Source organism: Schistocerca nitens, chromosome 1 (assembly GCF_023898315.1).
Source record: "Schistocerca nitens isolate TAMUIC-IGC-003100 chromosome 1, iqSchNite1.1, whole genome shotgun sequence".
Taxonomy (NCBI): domain Eukaryota; kingdom Metazoa; phylum Arthropoda; class Insecta; order Orthoptera; family Acrididae; genus Schistocerca; species Schistocerca nitens.
Window position 1 is genome coordinate 772139621 of NC_064614.1, and position 20364 is coordinate 772159984.

Below are 20364 nucleotides of genomic sequence, written 5' to 3' on the forward strand. Positions count from 1 at the left end.
GGCTGAGCAAGTTGTAGTAAGGCAAAAATGTACCTCCTCCAATAGAACCATGTACAGGAACACACTATCATGTTCAATTTTTGTGTTGTCCACAGTTCCACCTTAACACAGTTGTAGATCAAATACAGGCTCTCTGCAGCACACTCACCTTCAGAGCGATGTCCTTGGCCCTGTCCTTAAGCGTCTGGTTAGGGGTGGCGGCGTCCAGGTCGAGCAGCTGGCGCACGGTGAGGAAGGCCCAGAGGCGCTCCCCAGAGGAGGCCTTCTCCAGCCTCGCCGGCGACCTGAACAGCTGACGGCCCTCCCCCACCACCATGGGCTCCTCCAGTGATGCTGCAGGCAGCAGCCTGCCAGACACCACCAACTCACTGCCGCGGAACAGAGTCGAGAACCTGGTCTGTGTCAGGGATTCCTCCTCCACCTGCCAGGCACACACTCATTACTAGACAAGAACTCCGTGTGAAATCAGACAGCTATAGAAATGACAAACTTACTTTGTACACTAGCCTCTTTCCTCGACGTCCATCACTGAAATGAATGTTGTAAGAGAGTGGCGGAAGCAAACAGATAAACCTAAGCAGAAGCCTACTGTGTAGTGTCTTACAAGAAAATGAAGATTACCTTCTCCCATTCTCTTCATACTTACAGTATATCATAGCCTGTGCTTTGGTATCAGTTTCCTAAAGCAATATAATACATTTTATAAAATACTGGAAAAAATTAACTTTTAAGAATTCTAACAGGTGTTATGTGTATAAATTTTACAGTGTTTTTAACAGAGCCTTCCACAGATTTATGCATAGCAATGTTGTTTTGTAATTATGTGGCTATGGAACAATTCTCATTAGACACAAATTTTTTAATATTCATTCGAGAATTCTGTAATTAAATCAACCTGATAATAATTCTCATTGTTAATTATGAAACAGAGCTACTAGAATATCCATAATAAATAAAAATTTGCTATAAAAATGCAAAATGTCTTAGTGTTAAATGAAAAGATTATATATGCCATTACTACTATCTTAACATTACATTTTAGTTTCACTCATAATTTTTCACAATTTTGTACCCAATTTAAATATATTGTCGTATTTTTACGCAATAAATAATTAAAAGTGCAGTATGTTACACTTATTAGAAAATTATCAGCAATATTTCTTAATTAGCATTTGAACTCGATGATAAATATGGAATTCAAATAAAAACAAAAGAACAATATCGGAAAGCAAACCAGCGGTCTTACGATTATAAGACTAGAGATCAATCTGTTCAAATTTTTTATATTTAAAACAACCCAGAAACCATACATTTCAGTTTCTGAGTGTTTTTGACCAGTTTATCATACAGGTTTGAGGGACTGATATCTGGACAGCAACTTTCAAACCTATATAAGTAGTAAAAATTCGAAGAGGGCGACTCTGTAACGACTCCTAATAAATCTGGACAATGATTATGATATCAGATATCTTATAATCCAAACACGTACCTCTCAGTTGTGCTCATATAATCAAATTAAAGGAATTACTAAACACCATGGACTTCATAATAGCTACGTGCTTATTTTCGATGCAGAGTGTTGATTGGATTGATGACTGGATTGAGTCTTGTGAGAGTGGTGTTGAGGGGACGGGGGTTGGTGAGGGGTTGCAGAGGTTCTTAGAACAGCTGCAGTTGAGTAACCTAATGCAGGGTATCGGGATACAGCTTCAGAAAGAACTTAGTAGTAGACACTAAAAAATGTGAAAAGTTTGTTTGAGTTTCAGAAGAATGAAAACTCAACTGATTTGATGTGACTGAGTGGGCAAAGATATAAAATAAGAACAATATTGTGTGCATCGTGAGATACCCACTTGACAGTCTTCGACTGTATTTCTCAGCTTTTTTTTTTTTTTTTAAACAATACCATTTTCCACTGAAACGCCATCTGTGGGCCTCATTAAACAAGCAAATGGTTCCAAAGCTGTTTCACTTTCTCCAAGGCTAATAGATTGTACATCATTGTTAACAGTCTCGCTGTATATACAAAAATGACAAACGCTATCAACGTCTTAAGCTCTCCAATCACTTCAGCCTCAAAGAGGAGCGACCCCTTTGTTGGTTTGGTAAATGTGGGGAGATTATCTACTGGACAGGCTTAGCATAAAAATAGAGAAGGGAACCGAAAAAACAGTGGAGGATACATAAAATAGTACTATAAAATAATCTTTATTTAATGCAGCGCAGTTGGATTGTGTGTCTCCTTAGAAAATTTTTAACTTTATGGATACCTCCCCAGCACTGTAAAGATATTTAAGTTGTAGCTCATCTTTACCAGTCAGTGATGAAAAAGGCTGCTCTGTTACTACACCCACCCTATGCTACAATGCGTTAGTATTTGATACCCAACCACACTTGGTTAATATAGATGAAATAGTTTAGTATTTTACCTTTGTTTTTAATGTTCAGATGGATGCTCAATCTCAAGCCTGAACTCGTTCAGCATTTCTCCAGCGTCTCCATTCTCTCGTCATCCATCCACATAATCAGCAAATGCTACTCTCCTGTCAAAGACTTTCTGTCCCCTCCCAATATTTTTTTCTCTGTACTTGAACACTCACCACCCACTCACCACCATAATACCACCTGACTGGCTGCCTCAGAAACCTCAATAATAATTTTCTGCGATTGGTGTGCATGCTCTCTTCTGTGCAGGATTTCGAGGCGCACTCGGCGGATTCCTTTATTTACGTTCACATGACCGCGGGATTTACGCAGTGGCGAGATGATTCACGGCTGTTGGTATGTGGGATGCACTTAGCACTTGTGAGGCAAACTGAAGAGTTAATTGACTGAGAAGTAGCGGTTTCTGTCGCAAAAACTGGTGGTGGCCAAGAGAGCACTGTGCTGACCACATCCAGTGACGGCTACCGACAGAGGATGATACGGCTGTCGGTCGGTACCGACTGACCTCCTGAGGTCTATTCGGAAAGAGTATAGTTCTTGAGAAGTTTCACATGCCACAGTGTCTTATACCAGCCACATCACATGTTATTGTCTTACATCTCCCTAGGCTACCGTAGCTAGTACATTAATCTGGCTTCAACATTGACAAATCTTCTCCCCCAGCAGCTCTGTGGGTTCCTATGGACATTCTCACAACAGAAACTTCCTGCAAGAGAGAATTTTTCCTTTTGTTTCCACTCTCCATTTCCAGGTTGCTTCCAGATTCGTGAAGAATCAATTGTTTCATCTGCAGTGGTCCAAAACTTAGGTATTTGCAGTCTTTCTGGTACAGAAATTTGTATAGGTGGTTTGGATGTAGTTATTTGGGATTCCTTTGTTACTGGTTGTTGATATTGAATAGTTTTGAAGACAAATAATCAAAACGTCCCTGGTCCCAGATTCTAACCCAGCCAATGCTTAAATTTTGAATAAAAATCATCAACGCCATTTATGGCCAAAGACTTCCGGCATAATAAGTCACCCTCATTCAGCCGACGGCCTCGTCAAAGAGAGTGGAGGAGCGGACAGAGCTTCAGAGGACTCTCTTGCCCTTGAGAAGAGGAACTGCCCCAAAGGCAGAACAATCGCAATCAACAACGCGGTAGGACGCAGAAAGCAATGGAAATCACTGCGTTAAAGACACACAATGTGTATCCACAGGACATGTGGTCTGTAACTGAAAAAGTGTCATGATACACTGTCCATTGTCAAAAGATTTCGGACTATCCCCCATTCGGATTCTCGCAAGAGAACTGCCAAAAAGGAGGTGACCACGAGAAAAATACTGAATACCCAATGAAAGGCTAATTTTCCACAAGACAGGGCGTGAAATTTCAGAAACTTGAACGTGGTAAGGAAGCTAGAAAATATGAAAAGGGAAACGTTAAGGTTGAATCTAGATACAGTGGCGGTCAGTAAAGTGAAGTGAAAATAAGACAAGCATTTCTGTTGAGATGAGTATAGGTATTATCAACATCGGCAGAAAATGGTATAACGGCAGTAGGATTTGTTACGAATAGGAAAGTAGAGCAGAGTGTGGGCTACTGTGAGCAGACCGGTGATACGGTTGTTCACAACACAACTCACTGCAAACCAACACCAACAACAATAGTTCAGTAACACATGCCAACGTGACAAGCTGAAGATGAAGAGATACAGGAAGTGTAAGAGGATAATGATCAGTTAATTCAGTGCTTTAAGGGAGATGAAAAACTAATAGTCATGGGGGACTGGAATACAATTGTAGGGGATGGAGAAGAAGAAGGGATTATGGGTCAGTAGGGGCTTGGTAGTAGGAATGAGAGAGAAGAAAGGGTAATTGAGTTCTGTAATTAATTTTAGCTAGTAACAGCGAATACTCTGTCCAAGAATCACAAGAGGAAGAGATATATTCAGAAAAGGCTGGGAGATTTCAGTTCGATTACATCGTGGTCAGAGAGAGATTCCAATATCAAATACCAGATTGTAAACGATACCCAGGAGCAGGTATAGCCTCAGATGACAATTTAGTAGTGATGAGGAGTAGGCTGAAATTTAAAATATTAGTCAGGATGGATCAATAAACAAATGAGTGGGATATGGAAGTACTAAGGAATGAAGAGATACGCTTGAAGTTCTCTGAGGATATAGATACTGAGATAAGGAATAACAAGTAGCCAGTTCAGATGAAGAGGAACGAGCATCTCCAAAAAGGGCAGTCACAGAAGTTGGAAAGAAAAACATAGATACAAAGAAGGTAATTACGAAGAAACTATGGGTATCAGAAGAAATACCTCAGTTGATGGATAAAACAAGGAAGTACAAAAATATTCAGGAAAATTCAGAATTAGAGAAATACAAGTCACTTAGGAATTAAATAAATAGGAAGTGCCAGTAAGCTAAGGCGATATGACTGAATCAAGAATTCGAAAAAGAAATTATCGTCGGTAGATCTGACTCAGGAAATAGAAAAGTATGAACAACCTTCGGTGAAGTTAAAAGCTAGGGCGGTGACATAAAGACAGCAATGAGAATTCCACTGTTAAATACAGAGGAGAGAGTGGATAGGAGAAAAGAGTACACTGGAAGGCGTGTATGAGGGGGAAGATTTGTCTGATAATCTGCTAGAAGAAGAAACAGGAATCTATAAGGAAAAGATGGGACGTCTAGTATTAGAATGGCACTGTAAAAGAGCTCTGGAAGACTTAAGATCAAATAACGGAGAAGGGATGGGTAACATGCCATCAGAATTTTTAAAACCATTGGGTGAAATGGCAACAAAATGAGTCTGGTGAAATACCATCTGACTTTCATAGAAGCATCATCCACACAGTTCCGAAGACTGCAAGACCTGACAAGTGTCAAAATTGTTGCATAATCAACTTAATAGTTCAAGCATCAAAGTTGCTGACAAGAATAATGTACAGAAGAATAGAAATTAAAACTGAGGAACTATTAGGTGACCATCAGTTTGGCTTTAGGAAAGGTAAAGACATGAGAGAGGCAATTCTGACGTTGCGGCTGCTAATTTAAGCAAGAGTGAGGAAGAACCATAGGATTTGTTGACTTGAAAAAAAGCGTTCGACAGTGTCAATTGATGAAAGATGTTCTAAATTCTAAGGAAAGTAGGGGTAAGCTTAGGGAAAGACAGTACAAGAGCCAGGAGGGAAAAATAACAGTCGAAGAAAATAGACGAAGTGCTCGGATTAAAAACCGTGTAAGGTATTGGTGTAGTTTTTTCGCCCCTATTGTTCAATCTATACGTCGAACAAGCAATGATGTTAGTACAGGAAAGATTCAGGAGTGGATTTAAAATTGAAGGTGGCATTCCTGCCAAGAGAATTCTACTAGTACCAAGATACACCTTAATTTGAGGAAGAAATTTCTTAGAATGTACGTTTAGAGCAAGGCATTTATTGCAGTGAAACGTGGACTATGGAAAAACCAGAACAGGGGATAATCGAAGCATCTAATATGTGGTACTACAAAGGAATTTTGAAAACTAGGTGAACCAATAACGTAAGCAATGAGGAAGTGCTCCGCAGAATTGGCGAGGACAGGAATTTATAGAAAACACTCTCAAGAACAAGTGACAGGACGGTAGGATATCTGTTAAGAAAAAGAATATAACTTCCTTGATATTAGAGGGGCTGTGGAGGGTGAACACCGTAGAGGACGTAGAGCAAGACAGAGATTGGAATACATCCAACAAATAACTGAGGACATAGGTTTCAAGTGCTTATCTGTGATCAAGAAGTTTACATGAGAGAGCAATTCGTGGCAGGCTGCATCAAACCAGTCAGAAGACTAATGATTCAAGAAATTATAATAATAAATAATTAGTATCAAATTATATAGAGTCCTAGCTGTGGTTTACAACTACAATTCAAAAGGGGAATACAAAGAGTGACTTTTGCACATTCCAAAGTAACCAATGGTACTTGGAAAGGTAACGCCTCCAATTCTTGTAGTGTAAGACACTGGAGCTCACCTGTCCATCCCCGTATGTGAAGTTGACGCTGGAGAGGAGTGGCGACGCGACCTGCCGGTAGAAGTTGCGCAGCTGCAGGTGGGCGTCCGCCGCCTCGTAGATGCGCCTGCCGAAGCCTCCGTTGCGCAGCGCCAACTTCCTGAGAAATCCAAAGTCTGCATCTTCACCGAAGGCCAACGTAAAGAGTGCTGCTCCCCGCTCCGTATTGGTGGCGGTGAAGTCCTGCAAGATGGCTTCTGGCCCTCCATTAGGCAGTCCGTCCGTCAGCAACACCATCACAAGAGGCGCATCCGGACGTGAAACACCTGCCTTGGATACTCGCAGTGCTGTATCCAGCGCGTCGTGCATCGCGGTCCCTGTAGAAAGCAGGTCCATCCTATCATCAGGCTTATTTTATGCGCTATGAATGGCCTCACGTCTTTATGTACATGTACCTTATGATTATTGATCCAGCCATAGAGTGTTTTGAAGTGTTTACCCTGTAACGACCATTTTTCTCAAATGTGCTGAAATATACCAATGACTCTCCGAGACAGTCCCTACCTTCAGTCCCCATTCATTTCCAATACTTCACGAGAATGTCACCTGATATACGAACAAATGCCTTAGATAAGATCTCCCTTCTAATTTAAACAGTCGATACTTATGTGTCGCAGTGTTGCATACCTTTAAACCAAGCAGTCCTTACAGCCTACATTTTGTACAGAAGTGATCATTTGTGGCAACTGTCGTGGAAAACATACTTCTGTCTGAATGACTACAGTCTGACCCTACATCAACATCTTTAGGTGCCTATATCATAAAAAGTTAAGAAACTAATGCACTGCATCTTTCAAGTTGATATTGGAGGAACAACTATTATGATGATGGCTTTCGTGAACTATTATCGGTAGTTACAGCCGATATTCTCAGTATCAACTGCTTCTGCATGGAAGCCGTAAAGATCATAATCTTAAAATTCATTTAACAGACATCTAGCATAACATTTTGTTATGACGCTGTCGCTGAAAATGTCTAGAACTTAGTAAAATGACAAGAATTGTTTTATACTTAGTCTGCTTTTTTTGTCTCGTAACTCGTCGATCGAAATATGAGAGTTCTTATCATTTTTCGTCTGCAGTAATAAATACCAAAAATGGTCCAAATGGCTCTAAGCACTATGGGACTTAACATCTGAGGTCATCAATCCCCTACACTTAGCCGGCCGCGGTGGTCTCGCGGTTCGAGGCGCGCAGTCCGGAACCGTGCAACTGCTACGGTCGCAGGTTCGAATCCTGCCTCGGGCATGGATGTGTGTGATGTCTTTAGGTTAGTTAGGTTTAAGTAGTTCTAAGTTGTAGGGGACTGATGACCACAGCAGTTGAGTCCCATAGTGCTCAGAGCCATTTGAGCCATTTTGAACCCTACACTTGAACTAAGTAAACCTAACTAACCTAAGGACATTACACACATCCATGCCCGAGGCAGGATTCCAACCTGCGACCATAGTAGCCGCGTGGTTCCGGACTGAAGGGCCTAGAACCGCTCGGTCACTGTGGCCGGCCTAATAAATACCCATTTTAATGTAAGTAGTTTGACAGGCAAATTCCTGAGAAAGTTTGAAGTCACACTAGATTAATATTGCATATAGAAGTTAACGTTTCACTATATAGTAACTTCTAAAGATATTGATCATATGATACTGGGGAATGTGAAAATGTCACAAGAAAGTTTGAAGGTACTGCCTTATTTCAGAACTATTTTTATATCTTTTTTGTGTTCACTGTTAGAATTAACAATGAAAGCTAGAAAAATTTACAAAATAGCATTTACATGGAAATGGAGTGGTGTGCTTAATTTAGATGCTGTCAGTAACCTTGATACTAGTTTCGAATTGCAAAACCTCAAAATCAAAATCATGAATGTCTTAATAATGCATAGGCAGAACATGATAATATGAAATCCTCTACTTACTCTACTGCCGCTACTGTTACCATAGTGCTTCAAAAATTTCTTTGACAGTTTTCAGCTTCTTTCCTTTTTGATAAAGAAACCGACACAAAATGCAGAGCAATTTACTGTACCATTTATTCTGTTTTTCCGCACCTCCAGCAGTCGGTGATAAATTCCAAGGATGGTTTTAACTTGTGCTGTTACTTTTGTGGTGAGCTACACCACTACTACTACCTAGAATGTTGAACTCACCTCCTCCAGCATAGAGACCTCTCACGAAATTTTTGGCTCTAGCAACATTGTCTGCAGTTGCCGGCACGACAGCATCAGCATCATTTTCTGGTCCGTTGGCCCGATCGTACCAGGATGTATAGGTCTTGTTCTCTGTATCTGGCCACCACACCTATGGTTAAATGATAAATTAGATTTATGTCGCTATAGGCCCTCTTATGATGTTGGTTATGCTTCCACAAAGACTATCAAGACGTCACTATGAAAATATAGGGTGAAGAAGACAAATAAGAAGATTCAACAACCTGGAGATTAAAATAAGTTTCATTATTTTTTGCTGACATGAATCCAAAGTAAATGAAGGGAAATTTATAGTTTATCTTGAAAGTTACTATTTTTTGAATGTAATATCACTCAGCTGACGTTCTTTGTGTTGCACGCATTTTTGTAGTCTGAAGGTGAATTTGCCCATGATGTTGCGTTGTGTATCCAACGCCACATTCTTCATTTCTTACCGATATCGTACTTACAAGTCATGTCTGATTTTTGAAGGGATTTCCATGGAAACTTTGAACTTGAGGTAACCCCAACGAGAAACATCTGAAGCTGATAAACATGTTGAACAGGAATGCCACGGAAAAACGTCGCTTTTAGTCAGGAGACTATTAGGAAATGCGAGTCTTAGCAAATCCATCAACACTGCAGGAGTACGACTTGTCTGCACCATGCTGGTGGTAGAATGTTTCTTCATCTGGATCATAGGCATCGAGTTCATACAGACAAAACGTTACCAATCAATATTCTCTTGGATCCGGCTTCCTTTTGAATTGCCACCTCTTTCCTTTGTAGTAATAGCAGTGTTTCTAGAGTGTTTCACCCAAAGGCTTGAAAGCTAGGAACATGGTTAAGGAGCCTGAGGAGTTAAATTAAAATACCAGTGGGAAGAGCAATGGGTTTCTACAAAATTATCCAAGTTCTTATAATACATGTTTACAACAATAGCATGTTGCGCAACTGAACAACGCCCCACTACTATAACCCTCCACTAAAGAAACCTGCCAGTCTTTAAATCTCCCCATTTGACTACTTCACCCAGTATTTCATGGAGTGTGTTCACTTCTTTTTGCACATTATCAAGACCAAATTATTTTGATAGTAAAAAAATGCAATCTTCCACAACAAAATATCTGTACTTTTCCCTTTCCCATAGCTACATGCTCTATACATTATTTTCAGAATAAATGTTTTGATGTAATATTTGTCTATTTAAAGCAGTTACATATCAGACACGTGTGAGCAGCTGATGTTATTGCACGTACATTAGCTTACTTATGCACCATCATTCAACATAATGCAACTACTGATATGCAGGCACAGCTGTGGGTAGTAAACAGTTCACAACATTGTTTGGCCAACAGTAAATATATAAATAAATTTTTGAATGGAAGGGATCTTCCATGGCGCAACAATGATTGGATAAACGTTATAGTCTGGAACAAATTTAATCTGTCTAATAAATATTGCATTAAAAATTGTAATAGAAAAGTTGGTTAACAGTTACTGAAGCTATGCTATAGCTCATCTTATTAAGGCATCTACCAACGGCTTATATATTGAATTGAAGCACGTTCTCTTTTTTTAGTCACATTGTAATATAATGGACAGACGAGACCCCCATTCACAATAGCTGCTTGCCACTTGGAGTTGTAAGTCGAGGGATATGACAGGACATTCAGGCAGTCTCTTTTCTGTGTCTGAACATATGTCGGACCAGTCGTTGGATCACACCTACACTGTGATGCTACTCCACATGTCAGGGCACATCAGCACATAATCGACGAGGTACAGTTTGCAAGCAAAGGAATTCCCTTCTGGGAATAATTATTTTGTTGTTACTTCTGCAATGGGCACCGTGGAAGTGTGTAGTATTTAAGGGAGATACAAAATTATTTGATTGTGCTGAAGAAGAATATGAGCTAGCCATTCAGGTGTGCGGCCTTGCCCAGGAAATGGTTTGTGCAGAAGGCTAGGGCAGAGAGTGCCTGTTGTGGAAAACTTCAGCAAGGCGAAGGAGTTACTCCCTGTGAGATTCGCCAGGAGACACCAGAGTGGCGACATCTATATGGTCTTTATGAGACTTGGTTGCCAGTTATGGCTGCCAGTATGCAGCCACATGGCATGTAGTTCCTGGCTGCCGGCCTGCCACATCCATGCTACTACCGGGAGATATTGCCAGTCGACCCCAGCACACATTCGACCACTCAACCAGCATATCGACAATCACCCAGAAAAGGACAGAGGCTCTATAACTCAAACCATAAGAACAATGAGCACTTGTTCAATGGAGAAGATGTGTTTCAGAGTAGTAAACATGTACTAGTGCTCATAGCTCCTCTTTTATGTATTTTAGAGCCCTTGTTTACTATAGTGGCCAGCACGAAAGTTGAGTCCTCAAGGTCACAGTCACTGCCTGCCGGCAGCAGGGACTGTGGGCTGTGATTGGCCCTCCTCTCGGCTTTGTTGCCATGTAGGTACCATTAGCGGTAGGATGGTTCAGAGCAGCTGAGAGCTCAGTGTTACCATGCTGTATCGAGTGTCATTTCTGATCTCAGTGTCTTACTGTCTTTATAAAGGTGCTTTGACGTGTGTTCGTTCGTGAACAACAATGCAGGAACAACGTCCTACTTGTAGTACTCCTCCAGTTGGTGTACATAAAGGTCGGAAAAACATTTGTAAACAATCGAAAATTATCATATCGAATATACTCAAGTTTTTTACTGATCTGGCCCACAATGAAGAAGCGAGAAATAACTTAAATTTTGCGCAAATTCATAAACTTACTGCTAAAGCGTGTGGTGTTTCCAACTCAACTATAGGGCGTATTTGCAAATCTGTGTCATTGGTTGAATCTCCAGACATGAATGAGTGTTTCGATTCTCCGAGAAAGGGATACGAACGTGAAAGGAAATCAACCGACTTTGACGATTTTAACAAAGAGCGCGTGTGTAGAACTGTACTTGCATATCACGACAGAGGAGAGTATCCAATGGCTAAAAAAATAGAGGCTGACCTCCGTGAAAAAATTTACTAGGCCTCAGAGGCCTCCGTTCTTCGTCTTCTCCGCTCCCTTGTTTCCGATTCAATAACTGTAATGACGGACGGAAATTCTTAATGGAACGCAGAGACATTGCAGCAGCAAGAGCGAAGTTTTTGCGTACAATGCCTTTCTTGAGTGCTGAAGACACTAGGCCTACAGTGCACTTGGATGAAACTTGGGTTTCACAGAACCACACCAATAACTATACAGGGTGTTACAAAAAGGTACGGCCAAACTTTCAGGAAACATTCCTCACACACAAAGAAAGAAAATATGTTATGTGGACATGTGTCGGGAAACGCTTACTTTCCATGTTAGAGCTCATTTTATTACTTCTCTTCAAATCACATTAATCATGGAATGGAAACACACAGCAACAGAACGAACCAGCGTGACTTCAAACATTTTGTTACAGGAAATGTTCAAAACGTCCTCCGTTAGCGAGGATACATGCATCCACCCTCCGTCGCATGGAATCCCTGATGCGCTGATGCAGCCCTGGAGAATGGCGTATTGTATCACAGCCATCCACAATACGAGCACGAAGAGTCTCTACATTTGGTACCGGGGTTGCGTAGACAAGAGCTTTCAAATGCCCCCATAAATGAAAGTCAAGAGGGTTGAGGTCAGGAGAGCGTGGAGGCCACGGAATTGATCCGCCTCTACCAATCCATCGGTCACCGAATCTGTTGGTGAGAAGCGTACGAACACTTCGACTGAAATGTGCAGGAGCTCCATCGTGCATGAACCACATCTTGTGTCGTACTTGTAAAGGCACATGTTCAAGCAGCACAGGTAGTGTATCCTGTATCAAATCATGGCGGTGAATCGAGGAAGTACAGTACATACTGACGAAACTAAAATGAGCTCTAACATGGAAATTAAGCGTTTCCGGACACATGTCCACATAACATCTTTTACTTATTTGTGACCGAGCGAGGTGGCGCAGTGGTTAGCACACTGGACTCGCATTCGGGAGGACGACGGTTCAATCCCGTCTCCAGCCATCCTGATTTAGGTTTTCCGTGATTTCCCTAAATCGTATCAGGCAAATGCCGGGATGGTTTCTTTGAAAGGGCACGGCCGATTTCCTTCCCCATCCTTCCCTTACCCGAGCTTGCGCTCCGTCTCTAATGACCTCGTTGTCGACGGGACGTTAAACAACACTAACCTAACCTAACCTAACTTATTTGTGTGTGAGGAATGTTTCCTGAAAGTTTGGCCGTACCTTTTTGTAACACCCTGTATATGGCACGACGGTTTGAAAGTGCCTACTGGTAGAGGTGGCCGATTAATCATCGGCCACGCTGGTTTATTAACCACACGCTTCATACCAGTGGCAAAACTTGTTTTTCGTGGTAGGAAAAGTTCTTGCCAAACCGATTACCATTCAGAAATGAATGCAGATGTTTTTAATAACTGGTTTATTCGACTTTTGCCTGTGCTGGAAGTAGGGTCAATTATCATGATGGATAACACCAGCTACCATTCCATTCAGATAAAAAAGGCTCCCACTTTCAAATTGGCGCAAGGCAGATATTAAGGAGTGGTTAAAAAGAAATAATGTTTCATTTTCAGTCGATGAAGCGAAGACTGAACTCCTGTCTAAGAAAGAAATCGTAGGTGCCTAAAAGACTTACGAATTAGATCAACTGGCAAACGAAATGGGACACCAAGCGGTATGTCTACCACCATATCACTGCCAGTATAGTCCCATTGAATTGCTATGGGCCCAAGTAAAGCGAGAAATAGTAAAAAGAAATACTGCTTTCAAACTTGCTGACGTCGAGAAGCTAACACACGAAGCTTTTGACAATGTTACTCAGCAGGACTGGGAGACGTGCGTAAAACACGCAGAAGCATTGCAAGAAACTGATTTATTGAACACGGGTTTAAGAGACAGCATAGTGGAATCTGTGATGATACTCCTGGCTAAACAAGCGACAGTGAATCTGAAGATACGGAGCCAGAAGATATTTCAGTTTATGTTAGTGCCGACTTTGTAAAAAGCCGACTTGATTTAAATGTTTGTCTATTCATTTCAGTTATAGAGAACATACTGCGAATGTTTCTCCCTTACAGTAGACGTCTGATAAATTTATCACAAATAGTTTACTCGACATTAACTGTCAATTAAAATAATATTGTCAAATCTGTATTAATTAACAACAGTTTTTCCTAAAAACCTGTATCGAATGTGTTTATATTCGGATATAATCTCACTGCATTCGGTTTACTTGTACATTCGAAATTTAACTCCTTTTTTCATAGAACGATTTACTGGCTGTTTCATAGTAAGTGTAATGCAGTTCATAAAATGACAAAACGTTGTGGTGCTTCTGTATCGACTGTATACAGGGTGGCCCATTGATCGTGACCAGGCCAAATATCTCACGAAATAAGCATCGAACTAAAAAACTACAAAGAACGAAACTTGTCTAGCTTGAAGGGGGAAACCAGATGGCGCTATGGTTGACCAGCTAGATGGCACTGCCATAGGTCAAACAGATATCAACTGCGTTTTTTAAAATATAGAAACCCCCTTTCTTAATTACATATTCGTGTAGTACGTAAAGAAATATAAATGTTTTAGTTGGACCACTTTTTTCGCTTTGTGATAGATGGCGCTGTAATAGTCACAAACATATGGTTCGCAATATTAGACGAACAGTTGGAACAGGTAGGTTTTTTAAATTAAAATACAGAACGTAGGTACGTTTGAACTTTTTATTTCGGTTGTTCCAATGTAATACCTGTAGCTTTGTGAACTTATCATTTCTGAGAACACATGCTGTTACAGAGTGATTACCTGTAAATAGCACATTAATGCAATACATGCTCAAAATGATGTCCGTCAACCTCAATACATTTGGCAATACGCGTAACGACATTCCTCTCAACAGCGAGTAGTTCGCCATCCGTAATTGTCGCACATGCATTGACAATGCGCTGACGCATGTTGCCAGGCGTCGTCGGTGGGTCACGATAGCAAATATCCTTAAATTTTCCCCACAGAAAGAAATCCGGGGACGTCAGATCCGGTGAACGTGCGGGCCATGGTATGGTGCTTCGACGACCAATCCACCTGTCACGAAACATGCTATTCAATACCGCTTCAACCGCGCGCGAGCTATGTGCCGGACATCCATCATGTTGGAAGTACATCGCCATTCTCTCATGCAGTGAAACATCTTGTAGTAACATCGGTAGAACATTACGTAGGAAATCAGCATACATTGCACCATTTAGATTGCCATCGATGAAATGGGGGCCAATTATCCTTCCTCCCATAATGCCGCACCCTACATTAACCTGCCAAATCGCTGATGTTTCACTTGTCGCAGCCATCGTGGATTTGCCGTTGCCCATTAGTGCATATTATGCCGATTTACGTTAGCGCTGTTGGTGAATGACGCTTCGTCGCTAAATAGAACGCGCGTAAAAAATCTGTCATCGTCCCGTAATTTTTCTTGTGCCCAGTGGCAGAATTGTACACGACGTTCAGAGTCGTCGCCATGCAATTCCTGGTGCATAGAAATATGGTACGAGTGCAATCGATGTTGATGTAGCATTCTCAACACCAACGTTTTTGAGATTCCCGATTCTCGCGCAATTTGTCTACAACTGATGTGCGTATTAGCCGCGACAGCAGCTAAAACACCTACTTGGGCATCATCATTTGTTGCAGGTCGTGGCTGACGTTTCACATGTGGCTGAACACTTCTCGTTTCCTTAAATAACGTAACCATCCGGCGAACGGTCCGGACACTTGGATGATGTCGTCCAGGATACCGAGCAGCATACATAGCACACGCTCTTTGGGCATTTTGATCACAATAGCCATACATCAACACGATATCGACCTTTTCCGCAATTGGTAAACGATCCATTTGAACACGGGTAATGTATCACGAAGCAAATACCGTCCGCATTGGCGGAGTGTTACGTGATACCACGTACTTATACGTTTGTGATTATTACAGCGCCATCTATCACAAAGCGAAAAATGTGGTCCAACTAAAACATTCCTATTTCTTTACGTACTACGCGGATATGTAATAAAATGGCGGTTCCTATTTAAAAAACGCAGTTGATATCCGTTTGACCCATGGCAACGCCATCTAGCGGGCCAACCATAGCGCCATCTGGTTTCCCCCTTCAAGCTAGACGAGTTTCGTTCTTTGTTGTTTTTTCGTTTGATGCTTATTTCGTGAGATATTTGGCCCGGTCACTATCAATAGACCACCCTGTATATAAACAGTGCAGTAACATCAGAACAGTCGCAGCACCTATTCTGATTCTCCGAGAAGAGCATAGAAATCTATGATATTTGACGACTTTTACAAAAAGCTAGAACGTAGAATTGTATTACTTTAGTATGACAGAGGATAGTATCCGATGGCTGCAGAAATACAGTGTAATGTCTGTGATAAAATTTATTATTCTGGCCAGTCACTTAAATGCACTGTCTTCTCCGCCCACTTGGTTATTAATTCAGAAACTGTAATGATGGACGAAATTTGTAACACAAGACAGGGACATTGCAGTAGTAAGAACGAGGTTTTTTGTGTAACAAGCACATATTGCGTCTTGGGAATAATAGGCTTTCAGCAAATTTAGATAAAACTTTGATTTCACAAAACCTTTCGAACAAATGTTTTGCTCGACTTCAGTGAAAATATTGGCTTCAAAATAACTACAATTACTTTTGCGTAGCGTACCTTGGCGTTTTGAGTGATCGGTGCAATGACGAATGATATGTATTAGCAAGCAGTAAAATATTTTCGGGAAGTAGGGAGTATTCTCGGTCATATAACGAACCTTTGGAACAAACCTCTTGGTGACGGCTTACGACTCGCGTGCTGCTGCGCACGGAATATCGCGGAAGTAATTTTCTTCTGTAAGTGATACGATACAATAATGATGTCTGAAATGTTACCAAAAATAATTTTGTAGTTTTCTTAACAACTTTCTCGCGGGAAGTTTCTTCGCAGTCCTACAGAAGGAAAATTCATCAGCGACTACATTTTTCGCTGCGCAGTCGGCACAGTTTCACACCTCTTATAACATTTTATTTTTTATCTGAGAATACTTTTATGTTTCCGAAATAAAAGACGCAGAATATACTTCTGTAAACTTTGAGGATGTTCAAATTTCTTTTCAGTCCAATTACATTAGTGATTCTGTTACTACCACAGGTAGAAGTAAAATATTAGTTTCCTCCAAAATTTCTTGTAACGTTAGTTTTCATTTTGTTCCTAGCAGCTAGTGAGAATTTTCTTTTAGAAAATACTCCATCGTATTCTACACGAAAAATAGAGTTGCCCAGCATTTTTTTTTTAATTTTTACGAACATTTGAAATTATCGCTATAAAAAAAACTGGCAATGCTGTTAGACGGCGAGATGACGTTGAAGTCTTATTTTCGTGGCGGCCCCTATAAACACTTTTTCTTGTTTTGATCTTTACTACCAAACCCTGAAAGTTAAATATCCTATTTTCTTAGCAGCAACAGTACCTGTACACTTGCCACACTGTCAGAGGTATCAGAATGATTTTCGCTTGTAACTTTCGAGTCGTTCGTTTCCAAGGCAAGGACGTTTCAATCAAACTGATACATTTATACGTCTCCATCGTCCTTGAGAGTTTGTAACATCATCACAAAATCGCCCTGTGTATACATAGATTTACTGGCGCCAATGCCTCTAACTTTGACGCTTTGTAGTATCGTTGGATGACGTTTCTTGACATGAACTCCTATTCAAAATATTCTTTACTCACTCCCCTCTACAAGTCCTTGAAGTTTGTAATGGAAATTGCCGAACACCCTATATAATAAGTAATTTTAAATAACAGGTAATAGGTGGTATTAAATAAAAAATATGTATTGTTTCTGTCATAATATTCCCATAATCTGTAATGCGTATATAGTAACCCTCAATGGTTTTCTTCTCACTTTGATAACGTTATTTACTGATTTTATGTCATTGTTTATTTGTCAATTTGCTTGGGTTGCAATGCACTACCAATTTTGTATGGACTCAGTGGCGATGACTGCAGCTCTCCTGCTCTCAGTGGACTTAAACTGAACAAATGCTACTTAGGTTACGAGCTTAGTGAGTGTGTGTACGAGGGACAATAGACGAGATTTTGAATCATACTCGACCTGAATGAGATTTCATTCCTCATCCTCTGTGCCACCTCTTCTCGTTCTACATGAGAAAGCCTTTTATCTATTTCCCTATCTTTAGTTGCCTGTGTCAATTGAACGACATGCTGGATACTACCATGATGTAAGCAAACGAAGGAACCTACTTCTTACCCGTGATCCGGAGGAGAATGTGATGAGAGTGAAGTTGTCGCTTGGACTCAGCTCATCAAGGATGGAGACCATGGCCTGCCTCAGCTGCTCTATCTTGTGACCGCTCATGGAGCCACTCACGTCCAGCACGAACACGATGTACTTTTCCAGCGGTGGCAGGTCTGGTGGTGAGTAGAAGTGCACGAAGTATCCGTCATCAGTCACCTGCACACAAGAAATGTTTCAAAACCGTTAGTGAAGGCATTATGGAAACTGAAGCTAATTAACATGGCATCATTCAACGATGTTACAACGATAGACAAAAAAAGAGGTGTTCCATGTGAAGATGGAATCTTCAGCTGGGAAGACACAAAAAATCACTACAATTTGTGTTGAAGCACGTCCCCGTCGTGCACTCCGATCTGTTTCATAATTTCATTTGCTGCGTTCAAGTGCACACTGTGTGAGTCACTTGATGGCCGAGCATCGCATGCCTCGTGAGTCGGTAGGCCAGCGGCAACAAATTTCTGCTCCGAATCGCGCGTCATATCTAGTTCAGCTTGGAAATTTCGGCCAGGGCGAGCCAAAATTTAATTGAGCTGACATGCTCTGGACAGAGGAAGCTACACACTGCTTTTGTGTCCTGTTTCTGCGTCGTTTACAAGTTCTGTAGGAAGATGGTGGTATTTTGGTGTTTCAATATGTCGTTTGGTACAATGAGGTAAGACTGCTGCATGTTGCAAACTCTAGCCATGCAGTTCATTCATGATCTGTTCACAGTTCTCTTGTTTCAAATGTATTTTCAAATAATGTCCATTAAAGTAACTTAGCAATTTCCTAGGGGACTTCGCTGTTCCTTTATGTACTATTAGAATCCACGTTCATCTATGGCTGACGATATCCATTTATAACGTTTCCGTCTGTGACAACAAAGGGCTTACGATATCTTCACCTCTCACATAAAAGGCATACGAAACATTTTGTACTTTTTATTGTGGATATCACGTAGTGATTACGTGATTTGTGAACTTGTGCATGAGTTGTACTGATGATCTATACTGTCCTACTTTTTTTTCCAAACATTACAATATTCAGTTTCTCAGATTTTTCGTACACATCCTTATTGTAGTAGACAAGTTTCCTTTGTCGACCAACATACCAACGTTGCTTTGTTCAATCATGTCGATACGAGATGTCTTCGTGGGACCTAACCCATTTTCCTTTGTGTTTATTTTCAAAGTAAAGTGCCTGGTGATTTTGCAGTGCACATGTCTGCAATCTTTCGTAAGTTTTTTCAGCAATCAGGGAAGGACGATACGATGCTGTTCCTAATATGCAGATTGCGGTAGTTGTTTGATAATTTGCAGTAATCATTGTATCGTATTACTGCTTGGAGATGAAGCGAAAGAAACATGTGATGAGGAAGCGTGAGACCGAATAATCACAGGTCCGTCATGAACACGCAAGAAATGGCATTGTAATGGACAACCTAAGGGCGAAGTGAAGATATGCATATTTTGGCCCTGAGTGCTGCAGCGTTGTTGGCCTTCACTTTCGTGTTGAGACAATGGTTAGACACAGCACTAGGTTGTTCTCATCATCATCAGAATTTCATGGTGTTCCGAAATCCAATGCAGTTTCAGAAGTACACTCCAGAGCACATGCTGTATCATCAGTCCCGAGTTTCCAATCACTGACAAGGTATGCTGCAAAGACTGTGTGAGTACTTTCATTGGTGTAAAGACCAGCATTAGTTAGGTCGATGGACAAGCTTCACTTGTTTCGGATATCACTGATAATTTCGCCTACAGCAGGTGAGCTCATCAACAATGTCAGCATATTGGAAATTATAAAATACAATACCACGTTCTTTGTTCAGCACTTACACTTCAACACAACTGCGCTCGTTAACATTTTGATCTTAGCTACACGTAGTACGTATAATTTCCTCCTTTCCTTACCTGTAGGACTAATATGTGCTACTTGTCCACTCTGTGGAGGGATTACTGTATTTCAATTCGGGAGGGCCTACTAAAAATCTACTTTTGTAACAGTAATGTTGTTGCATTTGTATCAAACCATAATCGAGAATTTGTATCGATATATGTAATTTGTAGCACAAATTGGCGCCTATTGTGACGAATCTTTCTTAATGCTGGATTTTTCTTTCCAGCAGCATACACATAATTTGTGAAAAATCTGAAGCTGAGTCTTCTCCCAGAATTTGATCTTTTGGAATGTGATAATAGCAGGAATTCATAGCATTCACGAATTATTTAGGATAGCGTCTGATATCTATGAGACTGAAGATTTACATTTATATTTCTAGAAAAAGTTTATGTCTATTGTT

The 20364-nt window shown here is 40.8% G+C and overlaps 1 protein-coding gene across 1 annotated transcript in view; it reads right to left on the minus strand.

The window, feature by feature from the left end:
- The window catches only part of LOC126261561 (inter-alpha-trypsin inhibitor heavy chain H4-like), a 107668-nt gene that overhangs the window by 64145 nt on the left and 23159 nt on the right, over positions 1-20364 (minus strand). The window contains exons 7-10 of the mRNA XM_049958551.1: positions 18036-18239; positions 8639-8789; positions 6455-6810; positions 149-421 (exon numbers count right to left, since the gene is read on the minus strand). Coding sequence (XP_049814508.1) covers positions 149-421; positions 6455-6810; positions 8639-8789; positions 18036-18239 — 984 coding nt within the window. The remainder of the gene's footprint in view (positions 1-148; positions 422-6454; positions 6811-8638; positions 8790-18035; positions 18240-20364) is intronic.